This window comes from Balaenoptera ricei, chromosome X (assembly GCF_028023285.1).
Source record: "Balaenoptera ricei isolate mBalRic1 chromosome X, mBalRic1.hap2, whole genome shotgun sequence".
NCBI lineage: Eukaryota > Metazoa > Chordata > Mammalia > Artiodactyla > Balaenopteridae > Balaenoptera > Balaenoptera ricei.
The window spans coordinates 64,736,319-64,756,046 of NC_082660.1; the positions used below are offsets into that span (position 1 = coordinate 64,736,319).

General features: G+C 40.6%; 1 protein-coding gene across 4 annotated transcripts in view; it reads right to left on the minus strand.

The window, feature by feature from the left end:
* The window catches only part of HDAC8 (histone deacetylase 8), a 240,597-nt gene that overhangs the window by 150,285 nt on the left and 70,584 nt on the right, over positions 1-19,728 (minus strand). For all 4 annotated transcript variants that reach the window (XM_059909937.1, XM_059909938.1, XM_059909940.1 and 1 more), the window contains exons 6-8: positions 13,825-13,937; positions 9,963-10,040; positions 9,265-9,373 (exon numbers count right to left, since the gene is read on the minus strand). In XM_059909937.1, coding sequence (XP_059765920.1) covers positions 9,265-9,373; positions 9,963-10,040; positions 13,825-13,937 — 300 coding nt within the window. The remainder of the gene's footprint in view (positions 1-9,264; positions 9,374-9,962; positions 10,041-13,824; positions 13,938-19,728) is intronic.

Below are 19,728 nucleotides of genomic sequence, written 5' to 3' on the forward strand. Positions count from 1 at the left end.
GAGTCATTCCAAACTGTAGTTACAACATTTGTGTGTATATTTACTGCTTGTGCTTACGCTCTCTGCACTTAGTTTTTACTCTCTAAGCCTTGAAGAATTCACAATTTACCTAGAGTACAGTTTTAATACATACGGGTAGAAATATAGGCCTATATCTCTGTTTCTCATTTCCTAATCATATTTTCTACACTCCCTATATACCTGATACTTCTTCTTTTTCAATTCACTTGCTCTGATTTTTGAATTTAGGTAGACAATAATGATTTGTTAACAATAAACATGCCCCTAGCCCTTCCCTCACCCTTCTTTACCCAGGAGGGCCTCCCTAAGATTCAAAGCCGAAATCCTGCCATATAGTTAGCACCTGGTGCAGCTCATCAAAATATAATATCCTTTCCCAGATGATTGGAAATCTCTGCCATGCCGTCACACAATGAGGTGTGCAAGAAAAGAGTTTGGGGATTGATTTTCATCATTAACTTGATATTGCATGGTTTTTGTGGGACTTAAAAAGAAATGCATTTTTATTACTTTTAAGTACTGCACATAGACTAACTCCAACTCATCATATTTTAGCAGTTATTTTTCTGGGGCAGGATGTATTTTAAACATGCCTATGTTAGAGTGTCTGGTGGATCATTTAGGATCAGTGTCCTGTTGCTTGATGAAATCCAGATCACTCCAATGAAATCCAGATGGGGAAACTGGGTCTCTGGCAACGGCTGCCAGATCTTCTCCATATGAAATCTCTCTAGTCTGTATGCAAATTCAAAACTCCATATCCTGGAAATCCCAAACCAATCAAGTGGCGCTCCGCTTCTTAGTTACTGGACTAAACATAGGGAAGCGATTCATTCTTCCCTGAGGAAATAAGCATGTCTTACATACATCTATCTTGGCACAAAAAGGGCTGGCTAAGCAAATTAATAGTGTAAACAGGACTGTGCTGGGGAATGTTTGTCCTACTTAAGAGAATAAACTTTTTATGCACTTTGTGCACATCCACTTATATACAAATAATTGATATGCTAATTACAAATGATTCTTAAAGCCCCTTCCCTGAGGTACTGTACGATGATGTTAGTCTAGTTTGAATTACTAGCGTGTCCAGTGCTTGAAAATAATAAAAATGTATTTTAAAATATTCCATAATTCAGACTCGCTTTCCTCTTATTAGGCTGAGTTAGTGAGGCTTGCCTATAATTAAATAGGATAGATGTTTTTCGACTTTCATCCCTAATATATTTAAGGTGGTCCCCCTACCACCCTGCCCCAACTCCAGCATCCCTCACCTTCCTCTGCAGGATTCTCCTGCCCAGGGCGAGCATATACAAACCCCTTTGCATCCAGCTCACTCCTCAGCAGCACTTGCACGGTCTCTAGGCAAATGCACATACCCTTTCGCTTTTTAACTTGTTAGCTGGTTATTTGATATGGCTTTCTTTGAGGTGTCTTTTCTTTGGTCCCACTTTAAGTACCAATGGGTATGGCTCTTTCCTGATGGTGCAGTGGGTAACAACGCATGGAGAGCAAAGCCCAGCCAAACTTAGCATTGGGCCTTTTTGTCAGGTGGGGGACATCAGATTTAACTAAATCTCTGTACAGCCCATGTCAACAGGATACAACAAAGCAGGCAGCTCATCAGTGCCGGCAGCTGACGGGTGAATGACAGTGTCAGGCACAGTCATTCAGAGCTGTAACATGTGAGAGAGGAGCGTAAAGGGCAGTATTTTTAGGCTAGAGCGAGGGGACAGAGCAGTGATGAAAGAACACGAGAGGGGAGAGGATTAGGATGGGGGAGGGGGTACATGGTGGAGAGCAGCTAAGAGGAGTAATATGAATTTTGATGTTAGAATGTCCCACCAAGCACAGACATATTCAAATTTAGGATTCTTTTCAGGGCAGCCCTACGTTAGAGGGTGTAATTCTCAAGTTTTCCATTTATGAGCCAGGTCTTCCTGCCTCTGGGTAGTTTCAGAGCATGTTCTAGCCTCAGAACCTATTACTGCTGTGGAAGAAGGATCAGGTCACTTTCTCCAGGGGGCAGGGATCATTCAGTGCTAAGAAGAGAGCAGAGAAGGTACACATCATAGTGACAGAACAAACCCACCGAATTCCAGGAGATGGTCCTCCTGGACTTACATGAAAAAAAAATAAATCGCCTAGGAAGACTGCTAGGGGTAGGGGCTGTCATGGTGTCAGGGCTACTTGGTGCAGGAGTTTAGGAACTGGTCATGAAAGCCACTGGTCGAGCGAGGAAGAAGGATATAAGAACTGTCCTTCTCAGCCGCATAGCACAGGGAGATCAGCTCAGTGCTTTGTGACCACCTAGAGGGGTGGGATAGGGAGGATGGGAGGGAGGGAGACACAAGAGGGAAGAGATATGGGGATATATGTATACGTATAGCTGATTCACTTTGTTATAAAGCAGAAACTAACACACCATTGTAAAGCAATTATACTCCAATAAAGATGTTAAAAAAAAAAAAAGAACTGTCTTTCTAACCACCTGGATATAAAGCTCAAAGGATCAGGTGAGGGAAAAAAACCAGTTCTCCACTGCCACCCTAACCAAGTACGGGGGACAAGGCGGGCTCACTGATGGAGGGGTCAGGACAACACAGATAATTAAGCACAGTAGCCCTCCCCTCCAAATTATCCTATACTCTTAGGCACTTAATGTCTTTTGAATTTAATATTATATTTTAAAAGACACGTCAAATTAGGAACATTAAATGAATGGCCCGCTTTGGTCTCATTTCCACCTGTGCCTAATGTTAACAGTGAATTTAATTAGTGTCTGAGTCATCCATTTTCCAGAAACAACAGGCAATCTGCATCTGCCATACCACACAGAGGCAGAATAGAAGTTTATCAAACAGAACAAAAGCATTGACTACAAATATCTTACTTTTGGAGGGCTGAGTTCAACGTTCCAGGCTCATACAAGGAAGTAGCAGCTTCCATGACCTTTATCACTGGGCCATAGTGACCTAGTAATGATCAAGGTGGTATAGGTGTGATCCGACTGAAGAGAGGTAATTTTGTAAAGAATTTTCACCAGCTCTCAGAGTGTAATGAAAATGGGGATGAAGATGGAAGTAAGGCTATATAATTTTTTGTTCTCAAATGCAAATTTCTAGAGAGTTCTTCCCTTCTCATCAGATGAAAGAGAATTTTGAAAAATTTTGTATTGCTTAAAATATTTATGTATGATTATGTGTTCTTATAGCTTTTGCCACATCACCAAGCTCAAAGGAGTAGGCTATAATTGTTGGGTTCTCTTTCACTGAGGATCTATCTACCTGCTTCTAAAACTGAATGATAAGGAATCTGGAGTCCCAAGTGGAAGATAAATTCAAGATGACATCATTATAATGAAAGAAAAACCTATCATCATTAAAACATCTCTTCTTTAAATATAACATTAAAAGTCAATAGGGAAGGGGCTTCCCTGGTGGCGCAGTGGTTGAGAGTCTGCCTGCCAGTGCAGGGGACACGAGTTCGAGCCCTGGTCCGGGAGGATCCCACATGCCGCGGAGCAACTGGGCCCATGAGCCACAACTACTGAGCCTGTGCGTCTGGAGCCTGTGCTCCGCAACAAGAGAGGCCACGATAGTGAGAGGCCCGCGCACCGCGATGAAGAGTGGCCCCCGCTCGCCGCAACTAGAGAAAGCCCTCGCACAGAAACAGACCCAACACAGCCAAAAAAAAAAAAAAAAAAAAAAAGTCAATAGGGAAAGAAAACATTTCACTTAAATATCCTTTAGTGATGTCCCTTGGTTCTCATTTTATTCCATTGGTATTGGATGAACAAATTATAGCATGGATGGAGAACCTCTACCCTATATGTAGATATGGCCTTCTGCTAGGACCAAGAGATGATATAAATTATGCCTACAGTTGCAAAAATGCATAATGTTAAAAGTCTTTGGCAATACTAGTCCCCCAAAAAACACATGAAAAGAATTGTGTGAGGAGACCTCTATATAATGACATGTGACACTATTCACTTTCTAAAGAAGGAAGTCAGGATTTTCTCCGTTGAAAATAAAGGAAAAAGCAGATTTACAGAATCTCCATGTTTCCAAACTTTAATCAGAAATTTAAAACCTAAGAAGTAAAATCTCACAATATTTATTCTTGTTTTTGATGCATAAAATTACAAATTAAATCCTTAGGATTAAGAGGGTTTTTTTTTAATTGGCAAAAATCTAAGTTGTACTTTCACAAACATAAGCACAATGGATTGTGTATACTACAGATCTTGTGGTTCATTTGCATAATCTTAAATGGTTTCTTTTTTTTAGGACTTTTCTGCAATCCCCGGAGATAAAAATTTCCAAGAAGTCTTGGGGGGTGGTATTTTTTCCTTGTGAAAACATTTCATACTTCCATGTGATACTTTGGGGACAATGTAGCCGATGGTTAATGCTAGTTGTGTGACCTTAAGCAAATCAACCTTTCTAAGCTCCAGTTTTCTCATTTATAAGATGGGAATAAGAATACCTACCTTTGCAGGTACTTTAGATTGTATATTGCTATAAGTATCAAATGGAAAAAATCAAATAAATGATTAGTACAATTCCTGGCACAGGCAAGTCCTCCCTAGGAGCTAAGCTCCAGGGTGTGGGAGCCTCATCTGTTTTGTTTACCACCACCAGTACCTACGTACAGGGCGGGCATGAAGCAGACACTCAATAAATATTTGTCGAATGAATGAATAAAATAGTGTCATTATACTAAAATATAAACAAACCCCCCATGTTGTTGTATTGGTAGCTCCCCCTTTATTCTTGTTAATTAATGTTTTAAAAATCCTATAAGATGACTTGAGGCACTCGATTCTTTTGTAGGAAGGTCAGAGTGGCTTCAGAGAGGTGAATTTTGGCCCCAGACCCATAAGGAATGAATCCTGTGCTTAAAACACTACTGACTTGTATTTCAGGGGCCATGTCAGGCTCTAAGGAAAATTCTCACACAATAAATATAAACCACAGAGACACTATATGGTTTTTTTTCTCTTCCTCATTGAATAGCAGCAGAGCTCAGTATAGATGGAAGAAGGAATTCCCCACAGGAATAAAAGCTTGGGTTTAAATGAGCTATTCCTTTAATGAGCTTGCTGTTGTCCTAGAGAACAAGTTCTTTCTGAGTAGGCTATCCTGGTTATCCCAAGCACTGTAGAATTAACATTTGAAAAAAACAGTTGAAGAGCTATACAAAATTATTTAAAATAGAAAAGTATAATATTTCTCTCATAAAAGAAAGGAGGCAAAAATATTTTTTTTTGTTGTTGTTGCTTCTTTTAACTTCCAGAGTCCCTGAAGTTTTCTTTAGGTCAATGGTCTTTGATGGCAAAAAAAGGTTTCTTTTAATTTTGAGTTACAGAATATAAGCCATAGGACTCAAGGTAAACAGGCCAAATACAGGAAGATCCTTATTTTAATAACTACTACTGTGAACCCTAGTTCACTAGAATAAGATTATTTCTTTGGTTGGACTGATAGCTCTTACTAGCAAAGTTTTGCATATGTGGATATAAAGACTACTATTGATTGAGAAGCCCTGCTTAATAGGGCCTTTCATAAGTCCTATTCATTGAGAAGTCTGTTTAACAATGTGTTTTCCTTTTGGTGAAATATTTATGCAATGTCTGTACTTAATTATTTTACAAAGTTGAATAGCTGAATATTCTTAACAAAATGTGAGGTTTTTTCCCCAAAATATTGTGTCAACTTTAGTATGCTCTGTATCCATACACACCATAAGTACCATATATATAGCTTTTCTATGAGATATATCCCAATAACTGGACATTTAGTAAAGAATGCTTTCTGGCTGTTAGGGCTGTAAAATGATAGGTAGGATACAAACTAAGAAGTTTGGACACAACTCTGAAATTCTTCTTCAAGTTACGCATATGTCATGACAGTTCACAGTGGGCAAGTAGTTTGGTCATCCTGCAAGATGTAAGGGTTCAGAGAGGTACCTCTCTTGAACCAACTGCAAGAAGTACTGGTTATTTGTCCTTTTCTCCTAGACTCCTTAACTATAAATGTTCCCAAAGTCATCAACACAGCCTTTTGGGTAGTAGCTTAAACATTATTAAGATTATCTCATATTGCATTCAAATACAATTAGAGAGCAAACAGGTTAAACAAAGGCAGAGCAGTATTTTCTCTTTCAGATGACAGAGCCTGGGAATTAGCAAACAGTCCTTTTGGCAAAACAGCTTTCCTCTCCCATCGAACTTTGCCTGTATATAAATTATGGGAAGCTTTTGGGAATTGTGACCCTTGCCCTTCTAAATTAGCATGGAATGACCTAGGGAGCTCTCACTGTGAAATTGTCTTTTTCATAAAATGGAACTTTTGGTGCTGAAAACCTTCAGGTAAAGATTCCATATCCAGTCTATTAAAAAGGAAACTCTAAGACGTTTTTTTTTAAATAAAGAGAGTATATTCAACCTTAAGATGAAGCCATTACGTTCCTGCCTAGCTGGCAAAGTCAAAAAAGGCTACAGCAGAGGAAAAAGACATAAAGAAAAAAAAGGAAGGAAAGAAGGAAGGAAGGGAAAGAAAAAGGGCTCCTGAATCCCACAGGGAGATGTAGTTCAGGAGCAAACTAGTGGCAAACGAAAATTAGAGCATCTTGTAAATGAACCAGCAATAAGAGGTCCTTTATTTATCACACGTAAGAAGTGAGCCAGAAAACCAGTGGGCTCATGGAACAAAAAGGATGAAAAAGAGATTGCAGATGAACTGAATGACCTTTTTACAAGAGTGAGCTATTTCTATCTACTCTGTCTTTTGAGGTAGGCAGATGAGCCAGATGTCATAATGGTAAATGAACAAGACATTCTGGTTCCAAGCAACAAACTAGAAATAGTCAAAAACATAATGACTGGGACTAAGCGATACAGTTACTAGGGCTGACCCTCTGCAAAACTATTTAGGTGGCAAAGATTGTTTTGTTGTTTGTGCCCCTTTCCCACTACTGCTCCTCTGAATGCTCAGGGTGCTCACGCTTTAACCCTTTCAAAATCTGCTGTCAAGAAAAGGTCTGTGGAACCGTACATCCATGGAAGAGTTAGGGTAAGGAGGAGAGGTTCCATTTTAAGGCCTATTTCTAATTGTAGAATAAAAGTATGTTTCCTGTTAAAGGAATTTCAGATATTAGTCCAACAGATGGGAGAGATGTTTGGGTCAGGAAGCCTTCTTGGCACACTTGGAATCAGAGCTGTCTTCATGTAACACCCTGACCACATGACTTCTGAAAGAAGTCATAGGGAAAAATGATTGTCCCTCTGAAAGAAGTCAAAGGGAAAAATGATTGTCCCTCTAATCAAAACCTGGAGCCTGTTATTCTGGGTGATCGCTGTGAGGTTTGCCGGTGCGGCTCCACAGGTAAAACGGGCCCTGGGAACTATAAACTGACGAGTGTCTGGTACTCTGGTAGGCAAGCCAGAAGAATCTTTAATAAACGCTGGCTATCTGAACACTGGGGTGGAGGTGGCAACATGGTTTCTGTAAAGGGAAATTATGTGTGATCCTCCACGGAGCTTTTCCTCAGGGCTAAACTCGCTTTTAAAATGTTTAATTAAGTTTGATACCAAGGCTGTTTTTAAACATGAAATTCTATGGGATTACAATTTTTAAAAATCATGTAGTAGGAACTGGTTTAGAGAGAGAAAGGAAATTTAGGGGAGAAACAGACATTTTTCTGATTGAAGAAGGGTAAGTAGTAGACTGGCTTGGGGGTGGCCACTGGGAAATCCTCAAGTCTGCAGATGATACTCAGCTTTTCCGGACAGTGAAATGCCAAGGTGATGGGGAGAAAGGAAGACCTCAGGAGGTTTTATGACTGGCAGATGAGCTTCAATAGGGGCACATGTAAGGTAATCCATTTAGGGAAGGCCAGAGATTACAAACTACACTTGCAGGATGACGAGTGCTGACCTTTCAATTAAGGCCCAGGAAAAAGCTCTAGGAAACCCCGTGGACAGAGCACTGAAGAGAACAACCTAGTTTCCTGATATGGCAAAAAAAAAAAAAAAAAAGGCAACAAAATGTTGGGCACTGTCAATAAGGGGATTAAAAGAAAAACAAAATAATTCTCCTTTTACATAGAACTACAGGACATTTTTGGTAAAGTTACGTAAGCAGCTCTGATCTGAACATATCAAGAAGGACAGAACAGAGCCCAAGAGGAACAAAGAAGGGCAATTAAAACCATCAATGGCAGGCTCAAAAAAAAAAAAAAAGAAAGAAAAAGAGGCCTTTTCAGCCTGACAATGCAGAGGTAGCCAGGGGACATGATTAAAATATGAAGAGGCTAGGGCTGCTGCTGATGACCCAGCTTGCCAAAACTCTTGAGCTAAGAGGCACCTTTGAAGCATAAAGTTTTTATTTTTTAATACTTCTACTTTGTTTATACAACTGCCAGTGATGACGGCCAGTGCAGGCTCCTTTGGGAAGTCCCTGTTTCCACCAGAAGGTTGGGAGAAATCTGAGCCGAGTGGGAGAGGGATCAAAAGCACCTCAATCCCCTCAACCTTAAGTAATGTTGACTTGCTGACTTCTAGTCAGACTCACTTTCTCTACTGCCAATGTCAGCAGTGAATTTGTACCTGACCAATCTCAATTTTCACGAATATGAGTTTAGCCACCCTCTTCCCCATTCCGTAGGGCTTTTCAGCCCCAATGGTCTGATCTACACAGTGGCACCAAACTGTCTGCCTACAAGTGGCTGTAATTTAATCCTTAACCATAGCGCAAAAAGAACAGATTTCTGACTCCAATTTTAATACAACGGATAGAACTCAAGAACTCGTAATAAAGAACTCTCTAATATTCACACCAGTGGATGGAAGCAGATCTCCATGACGGAAAACCGAAACTGACCCTCCCAGGCTAATGAAATCATATTATATGCAGGTTTTAGCTAAGAAACTAGTAGACAAGGGATTCCCCAGGACAGCCGAGAAGCTCTGCTCTTGGGAAGGCCTTATTCATATAGAGTGGCAGGTAAGATCAAACTGAGAGTGTGGCTCTGGTCCAAACACTCTGCTCTCCCAGACAGGGGATGGTTACCTGATCAAATAAGCATAGTGAGCAGTGTACAAAAGCTACATGAGTATATAGTAGCTTTTTAATTTTTTTTCAGATGGTTCTTTGAAAACAAGAATTCTGTGGGATTGCGGGCCATTGCATCCTACAGAAAAGTAATGCACTTGTTACTGGCTCAGCACTGCAGCTATACCTTTCGCAGATGTGGTAATACTTCTCATCCTGTATGCCATCCTGAATGGGCACATTTACACTGTAGTACCGTCCCTTCCCTAGGCCGACATCAGACACATCACCTGTTCCTGTCAAAGAGAGGAACATGGAGAACAGTTTTAAGAACATGAGAATTAGAAAACTTAAAGGCTTCTCTGATAGGAATTCAGAAAATCAAAAGGTCAATTAGCAGAACAATCTTGAATGAATGATGGTTTCTAAGGGAATGAAATTAAAAAAATAATAACTGTTGTAAACAGTGTTGGGGAAGCAGGAAAACTAAGAAAATGGGAAAACCTTAGTCTCCATCTTGCTGGATCAAATGAACAAAAAAATAGAGATTAACTTCTTCACTAGATTTTTCATACATCTTAGATTGACATAATACTAATATATCATCACACTTATCAGGATGTTGAAGGTTACACAGGCTACCTGATAGTACACTAAGTGTAAGTGAGCTGTCTATTGACAGTCCATGAAAATCATCTGGAAAAAGCAGCAGCATTACATTCCTTTTATTGCTGTCACCTGAAATGACCTGTGTTAAATGTTTTGCATGGAGTAGCACCAATACGGCATTCACAGCATGCAGCTATCGAAATACAAGATATAAGAAATGTATAGAACTGCAGTATTTATTCCTCAAATGTAATACTGAGCACACAGATCACTTGCCTGGGAAAAATCCTGGGGAGAATTTGTGCAGGGACACCGTCATGACTTTGGAGGTGAAACTGAAGGCATCTTCTACACCTACCAGAGAAAGAAATGGCAGAAGAATCACTTCATATATGCAACTCTCTGTTTTCAACAACTGAAACTCTAGAAAGCAGCTGTGGGAAGGAAGAGAGAGGAGAAGGTAGCAGTAATAAAGCTAGCAAGCTGAGGAATAAAAGTAACAAAACTCTGGTCTTGGATCTCTGTCATTACAAGATGAGGTGGAACTCTGGCCTCAAGCGAAGTTTGGGGTTCCTTTTCAAATTCACTCAAATTAAAGCTGGACATTTCCAAGCAATGGGGATGCACAGGCTCTCTTTGACAACCTGTTCTAAAAGGTGGGGAAGGGCTGGAGCTCATAATTGAGGCATTGTCAACAGAGCTGCATAAAGGAAACTGGAACCATCTTGGAAGTTTTATGTTTTGTTTCAGTGGTTCTAAGTTAAATTCTTGGGATTTTTTTCAAAGAAGTACAATGTGGCAACCCTTTGAAAAACATGACCAATACGAACATTAGGCATTGCATAGTGAAAACGTAATTATAAAATGCCTCTCTATAATACAGATTTGGTTATAAATGCAGTTCACCCAAAGTTCCGTGTGTACTAAGTAACTTATAGTACATGTTTCTGGCTAAAAGTAGTCCTTAACAGCAGCTTGAATGACAGCTTTTTAAAGCCTGGAGAAAGACAGGAGGAAAAACTTCTAGAAAGGAGTCTCCTTTCCATTTTAACAGTCAGAAAATGAAGAGAGGCCTGGGAGATAGAAGATGTCTCTAACAAGCCACTACTTATTCAGATAAACACGCTGCCCACCTCTACACTTTTCCTCCCAGAACCACATAATTGTCGTACTGTATTCAGATAATCCATTTGTAAAATGGAAGAACTCTTAGCAAATTCATGTATTACCCTCTTTGATACTTCGAATAAAGAAATTGTCTCTGTTTACTTAATGCTTTTAGTCTTCATTAGAGGCCAACAGAGACCTTAAAAAAATATTGACTCTATTTGTATATCACAGGTATGTTTGAATTTCCCAAGCCTTATGTTTTGCCCTGGGGAGGCAGTTAAAACCAGTTAAAGGCTCCAGGCACAAGGCATTAAGTAAACAAAATAAAACAAAAGAAAATAAATTAAAATAGCATTTTAACTTAGAAACGGAAGTATAAACAAGGATAATTCATGAAAATCCTGATTATTTATCCATCCAGAAAGGTGGTACCAATTTACACTTCTCTCAATGGTGTGTAAGAGTTCCCGTTTTCTGACATCATGACTGACACTGGGTATCATTATTCTTTTTAATCTTAGGCAGAAAGAACCGTCTTGTTCTAATTTGCATTTCTCTGAGTCTTACGGTGTTGAGCACCTTTTCATATGTTTAGTAGCCATTTGTATCACTTCTCATGGGAAACGCCATTAGGTGTTGTTAGAAAATCATACTTTAAGAAAGGACATAGACAGAGAGGAGGGTATGGGGCTCGGTGTGAAAGTGAAGAGTGGTTAGGTAGCTGAAAGAAGGTGAAGATGGGGTAGGGGTGCTGCTGAGGCCACCGCAGGATGCTAGTTATGGAATCATGGGAGATTTAAAATAAACCAAATGTGTAAGAGTTTGGAGGTGGGGCAGGGGTCACTGTAAGGGAGGTGCTGAAGAGGGGAAATAAACTGAAATGAAACACACCATAAAAGCTGGCTAAAACAGGAAACTCTAAATGGTGTAGAAATAACATTGCAAATGGAAAGAATGGTTTCAGGTGACAGTCTTATTTCATTCTTACATGGTTTAATAGACTTGATTCTATTCTTGAACTCTGATACTAAGAGTTTGAATTTCATAATCACTCATTCATTCAACAAATATTTTACTGAACCACTACTATAGGCATAGGTCTGTTTGTTCCTGCCACTGCATAGGACAGAAAGAAGTAAATAACTTGAACTCTGCTCTGGAGGAACTGAAAGATTCTATGGGAGGAGAAGCCATATACACATTAAAGAATTCGCTCACAATATAAGACAATATATAATTAAAAATCAAATCAGTGATAGAAACAATACAGGACAATACAGTGAACAGGGGGAGAGGCCACTTGGGCTGGAGTGGTCGGGACAGATCTGCTACCGACTTGAGCTCTTGGGTAGAACCTGAAGATGCAAAAGGGGAAAAGAATACAAAACTAAGTTAGGAAAAAGTACCACAAAGTCAGGGAGGAGGGAACAGTGAGACGTGTCTGGGCATCATTGAATAGAGTAGCCTGGACAGCAAGTAGTGAAAGACAAGGCTGGAGAGAGGAGGTGAGGCCTCTTTGAGGCAGGCCTTGAAAGACAGGGCAAATAATGTGGACTTTACCTTGAAGACCACTGTTTTTCAAAGTGTAGCCTGTGGAACAACTGGGGTGATATTAATATGGAGATTTCCAGGTTCCATACCAGACCTACTAAATCTGACTATCTGGTGGATGTGGCCCAGGAATCTGCATTTTAAAACAAGCTCTCCCCGCCGCCAGGTCATCCTGATCAAAATTCAAGTTTGAGAACCATTGCTATAGGCCGAGGTTTAGCAAACCAAGTGGCTACATAGTAAATATTTTAGGCTTTGAAAACTACATGGTCTTTATTGCATTTTTTTCTGCTTTACAACCTTGTAAAATGTAAAAAACCATTCTTAGCTCTCTGGTCATACAAAAACAAGCCACCGGCCAAATGTTACCCTTGTTATAGGCAATAAGAGCCTCTGAAGGGTTTTGAGCAAGGCTGGATTTTGCATTGGCTGAGTATTCAGATATTCATTGGACATGGTTCTCAAAGTAGTGTGTTGGTTGTTTTAACCCTTCTCTCTTCTCTCCGTTACCTTTAATTTTCTGTCACCATTCCATGGAAGCTTCCATCTAGCTGAACTCCCTGGGAGGTCTCTCCCACAATTTCTTCCTTTTTCTGTTTTGGCAGCAGAGCTGACCCTAGCTTCCATCACATACTATTCTTTTCATCTCTTATGCCTTGGTTTTGCTAGTTTGTCTCAAAAGATCCCTGGAAACAGGGAAGCAGGAATCACTGATGTGGGGGCAGGGAGGGAATATCCTTAACTAATTTGACTGGATAAGTGTCCTAGATCGATGGAAATATGTGTCATACACAGGCTATAGTAAAGAAACAGAATGAGGGTAACTGTCACTGTAGTTCTACATTCTAGATGAAAAGTACACAGGAGGGCTGAATACATCCTTTTAGTGAAGTCTTCTAAGAGAGGATTAATGGGGTTAAGGCAAATTGTTAGAGTCTGCTGCTATTAAAAGTTAGAGAAGGTGCCCTGAGTTTGTGCAGGACTAAATATTTTAGCAATAAAAAGCAAGTAGCACAGATTCTGATCACTGCATGAGTTGGTATCCCTATTGGTGAAAAATTCAGAATGTTAGTCCACCATGCACCTCTTCTATTTTAAGAGAAGCATCAGGACTCTCAGCTCTGACTGCAGATTTCATTTAGAACCTATGGAAGTTGCCTGAGGGAGGTTACTAAGCACTGGAGTAAACACTAGGAAATCTTACCCTGATTTCCACTTCTTAAAGTTCTCTACTGGAGAGCTTTGCTACTGGAGGAGAGGGGAGGAGAAATTACAAGAATCTGGTATTTTAAAGCAGCTTGGTCAGCACAGGAGGCATTGCATCAGTTAAAAGAATCTCTACCTACTTGAGGATTCTGGATTAGGAAAATTTCAATTGCAAGAGGCATTTCTCCTGTTACCAGTTGCCTAGAAGCAGCTTTACTGATAAAAACCTGCAGTCCTAGCAGCGAAGCACCTTTGAAAGTGAAGGGCTTACCATCTCCGTGGTGCAGATCCAAATCCACATAGAGAATACGGTCAAATTTCCGTCGTAATCGTAATATTCCCAGGACAGCATCATTGAGATAACAAAAACCAGATGCTTCATCTCTGCAAGAAAACAAGTCGCTACAGCCAACAGCCACAAGCAATCCAAGGGAGTCTTTATAGCCAAGGATCTAACCCTTGAGATCTATTCCCTTACAATTTCCCCTTCTTTTAAGAAAAACAAAAATCTACCTAAGAACATTATATGGTAAACGGCCCAGAATGATCAGGGAATGAAGTGTTTTGGTAAAGTAAATATTCAGGTTGATTGGTAATATTTTCTATTCGGGATCCCTGATTTTCAAAGATTTAAAATATAACTATATCGAACAAAACAGAACCTTTCTCTAATGATTCAGAAATCATTTTTAAAAATTGTAGTACCCTGGGGTCATCATGATGAACACTGATGACTACTTATAGGAGTTTAAGAAAGCTAGAATCTAGAAGGGGCTTTAAAAACTATCTTGTTCAGACATATGTAGAAGATGTTGGCGACTTGATTTCTCTGTACTGACCCTATGACATAACCCAGAAATTTTTTTTTCAGTAAGTCTTGGCACTTGTTGCTCATAAAAGCTGAGTGTAGAATGTACAAATGCATGACCTCCTGGGCAGTGCAGTGTGGTTGCCTTCCCGTATGTGTAATTATTACAATGGTGATTGAAGCAGCCTCTTCTGAAGTTATTTTGTCTCCTTCACTAAAGTTGTCTTCACTGACTTCACTGATGTCCTTTACCGTTTTTGCTATCAGTGATACTGTGTCGCTTTAAACTCTTGTCAACATTAACCTAGTCTTTTATTGCGCTTCCATTAAGCCTTGTTGAGTAGATGTGAAAGAACATTATCATCAAACATGTGTTATAATTTGTTTTTAAGGCCTCATCCTAAATGCTTCAGTTTCTTTTGCTTCCACAGACACTTTGAACATTCAGCCCATTTTTTCCTATGTTCTCCCTGATATTTTATTTGAAACAGAATTCTAGGCATGAGCATCATTTAAAATGGCATCTTTGTTACTGTGAGATTGTAAGGTCTTTTTATTGCCTACAAAATGCATAAACTCCTTCATGAAATCTCTTCCATAATATTTCATATTCTGAACAATGCCCTGGTTCACAGGCTGAGTCAATGAGACAGGTACACCAGACAGCAGGAAGTTGGTAAAAATACCAGTAGACACAGACTTTGCTCATGAAGGTGAACTCAGCGATCATCTAAGCAAAAGAATAGGTTGGCATTATGTATGTAAGCAGAAAGAAACCAATTAGAGAAAAAGCTTTGACCATCCCTGAATTCTCTGTAAACAAGAGTTAAATATGTAACTTTAAAAGTTCTTGGATGATTATTTCCAATTATGAAAAGATTACAATTTATATATCTACTTACTATCTTAGCACATCAAAAAAGAGATAATGTCTTTCTACTGAAGTCAGTAACTTTTGGGTAGTTGGGATGCAACACTGTTAGGCAAAAAGAGGAGGGCATTGGGGAAGAGGAGAAATACAAATCAATATAAGACATACTTCCTTCCCTCAGAGAGCCTACAATTAAGTTAGGGAACCAGGTAATAAGTACAGAAAAACAAAAGCAAAAAACAAACAAAAAAGGCAAGCAGAAATAGTATGGCATACAAAAGAGAATACAGAGAAATTCCATAGACAAAATTGACAAAGCAGAGTCATGTCATTGCCAGTATTGAACTTTGAGCCCCATGCTTCTAGGAATCATCATTGGTAGGAAACCACTCACCCTTTTGTGTTCTGAGAAACAGTTAACTGCAAAAGACCACATTGCCCTGGCATATTCCAGAAAGAACCATTTTCAGGGGGGACCTTCAAGATGGTGGAGGAGTAAGATGTGGAGATCACGTTCCTCCCCACAAATACATCAAAAATACATCTACATGTGGAGCAACTCTGACAGAACACTTACTGAATGCTGGCAGAAGACCTCAGACTTCCCAAAAGGCAAGAAACTCCCCATGTACTTGGGTAGGGCAAAAGAATAAAGAGAGACAAAAGAATAGGGATGGGACCTGCAACAGTGGGAGGGAGCTGTGAAGGAGGAAAAGTTTCCACACATTAGGGAGCCCCTTCACTGGAGGAGACAGGGGGTGGGCGGCGGGGGGGAAGCTTCAGAGCCACGGAGGACAGCGCAGCAACAGGGGTGCAGAGGGCAAAGTGGAGAGATTCCTGCACAGAGAATCGATTCCGACCAGCACTCACCAGACTGAGAGGCTTGTCTGCTCACCGCCGTGGCGGGTGGGAACTGGGAACTGAGGCTCGGCCTTTCGAGTTCAGATCCCAGGGAGAGGACTGGGGTTGGCTGCGTGAACACAGCCTGAAGGGGGCTAGTGTGCCACAGTTAGCCAGGAGGGAGTCTGGGGAAAAAGTCTGGACCTGCCTAAGAGGCAAGAGACCATTGTTTCAGGGTGTGCGAGGAGAGGGGATTCTTTCCTGGTCTGCCCACAGAAGGCAGAGCACCGCTTAAACGAGCTCCAGAGATGGGTGTGAGCCACGGCTATCAGCTCAGACCCCAGAGATGGGCATGAAACGCTAAGGCTGCTGCTGCAGCCACCAAGAATCCTGTGTGCAAGCACAGGTCACTATGCACAACACCCCTGCTGCCCCGCAAGCCTGTGCAGCCCGCCATTCAATAAGTTGTCCCATGATCCAGGGACAACTACCCCAGGACAACACATGGCACACGTCAGGCAGTTGCAACATCATGCTGGCCTCTGCCACTGCAGGCTCGCCCCGCATTCCATTTATAACAACCATACCCCTCCCTCCCCCGGCCTGAATGAGCAAGAGCCCCCTAATCAACCACTGCGTTAACCCCATCCTATCTGGGTGGGAACAGATGCCTGAGGGCGGCCTACATGCAGAGATGGGGCCAAAACCAAAGCTGAACCCCAGAAGCTGTGTGAACAAAGAAGAGAAATGGAAATTTCTCTGTGCAGCCTCAGGAGCAGTGGATTAAATCCCCACAATCAACTTGATTTACCGTGCATCTGTGGAATACCTGAATTGACAACAAATCATCCCAAAATTGAGGCGGTGGACTTTGGGAGCAACTGTAGACTTGGGGTTTGCTGTCTATGACTGATTTGTTTCTGATTTTTATGTTTATCTTAGTTTCGTGTTTAGCGCTTGTTATTATTGGTGGATTTCGTTTTTTAAAAATATTTATTTATTTATTTTTGGCTGTGTTGGGTCTTCGTTTCTGTGCGGGCTTTCTCTAGTTGCAGCAAGCGGGGGGCCACTCTTCATCGTGGTGCGCGGGCCTCTCACTATCATGGCCTCTCTTGTTGCGGAGCACAGGCTCCAGACGCGCAGGCTCAGTAATTGTGGCTCACGGGCCTAGTTGCTCCGTGGCACGTGGGATCTTCCCAGACCAGGGCTTGAACCCGTGTCCCCTGCATTAGTAGGCAGATTCTCAACCACTGCACCACCAGGGAAGGCCCTGGTGGATTTCTTTATTGGTTTGTAAGCTCTCTTCTTTTTTTATTATTATTATAATTTTTATTTAAATAATTTAAAAATTTTATCATTATTCTTTTTTCTTTCTTTTTTTCTCCCTTTTCTTCTGAGCCATGTGGCTGATAGGGTCCTGGTACTCTGGCCTGGCACAAGGCCTGAGCCTCTGAGGTGGGAGAGCCGAGTTCAGGACATTGGACCACCAGAGACCTCCCAGCCCCAAGTAACATCAATTGGTGAGAGCTCTCCCAGAGATCTCCATCTCAATGCTAAGACCCAGCTCCACTCAGTGACCAGCAAGCTACAGTGCTGGATGCCCCACGCCAAACAACTAGCAAGAAAGGAACACAACCATACCCATTAGCAGAGAGGCTGGCTAAAATCATAATAAGGTCACAGACACCCCAAAACACACCACCAGACATGTCCCTGCCCAAGAGAAAGACAAGATCCAGCCCCACCCACCAGAACAAAGGCACCAGTAGCCTCCACCTGGAAATCTACACTAGCCACTGAGCAAACCTCACCCGCTGTGGGCAGACACCAAAAACAACGGGGACTACAAACCTGCAGCCTGCGAAAAGGAGACAACAAACACAGTAAGTTAAACAAAATAAGAAGACAGAGAAATATGCAGCAGATGAAGGAGCAAGGTAAAAACCCACCAGACCTAACAAATGAAGAGGAAATAGGCAGTCTACCTGAAAAAGAATTCAGAATAATGAGAGTAAAGATGATCCAAAATCTTGGAAATAGAATAGACAAAATGCAAGAAACATTTAACAAGGACGTAGAAGAACTAAAGAGGAACCAAGCAATGATGAACAACACAATAAATGAAATTAAAAATACTCTAGAAGGGATCAATAGCAGAATAACTGAGGTAGAAGAACGGAGAAGTGACCTGGAAGATAAAATAGTGGAAATAACTACTGCAGAGCGGAATAAAGAAAAAAGAATGAAAAGAACTGAGGACAGTCTCAGAGACATCTGGGACAACATTAAACGCACCAACATTCGAATTATAGGGGTCCCAGAAGAAGAAGAGAAAAAGAAAGGGACTGAGAAAATATTTGAAGAGATTATAGTTGAAAACTTCCCTAATATGGGAAAGGAAATAGTTAATCAAGTCCTGGAAGCACAGAGAGTCCCATACACGTTAAATCCAAGGAGAAACACACCAAGACACATATTAATCAAACTATCAAAAATTAAATACAAAGAAAAAATTTTAAAAGCAGCAAGGGAAAAGCAACATATGACATACAAGTGAATCCCCATAAGGTTAACAGCGGATCTCTGAGCAGAAACTCTCCAAGCCAGAAGGGAGTGGCAGGACATATTTAAAGTGATGAAGGAGAGAAACCTACAACCAAGATTACTCTACCCAGCAAGGATCTCATTCAGATTTGATGGAGAAATTAAACCCTTTACAGACATGCAAAAGTTAAGAGAATTCAGCACCACCAAACCAGCTTTACAACAAATGCTAAAGGAACTTCTCTAGGCAGGAAACAAAAAAGAAGGAAAAGACCTACAATAACAAACCCAAAACAATTAAGAAAATGGTAATAGCAGCATACATACCGATAATTACCTTAAATGTAAATGGATTAAATGCTCCCACAAAAAGACACAGACTGGCTGAATGGATACAAAAACAGGACCCATATATATGCGGTCTACAGGAGACACATTTCAGACCTAGGGACACATACAGACTGAAAGTGAGGGGATGGAAAAACATATTCCATGCAAATGGAAATCAAAAGAAAGCTGGAGTAGCAATTCTCATATCAGACAAGATAGACTTTAAAATAAAGACTATTACAAGAGACAGAGAAGGACACTACATAAAGATCAAGGGATCAATCTAAAAAGAAGATATAACAACTATAAATATTTATGCACCCAACATAGGAGCACCTCATACATAAGGCAAATGCTAACAGCCATAAAAGGGGAAATCGGCGGTAACAAAATCATAGTAGGGGACTTTAACACACCACTTTAACCAATGGACAGATCTTCCAAAATGAAAAAAAATACGGAAACACAAGCATTAAGTGACACATTAAACAAGATGGACTTAACTGATATTTATAGGACATTCCATCCAAAAACAACATAATACACATTCTTCTCAAGTACTCATGAAACATTCTCCAGGATAGATCATATCTTGGGTCACAAATCAAGCCTTGGTAAATTTATGAAAATTGAAATCGTATCAAGTATCTATTCCGATCACAACGCTATGAGACTAGATATCAATTACAGGAAAAAAACCGTAAAAAATACAAACACAGGGAGGCTAAACCATACATTACTAAATAACCAAGAGATCAGTGAAGAAATCAAAAAGGATATTA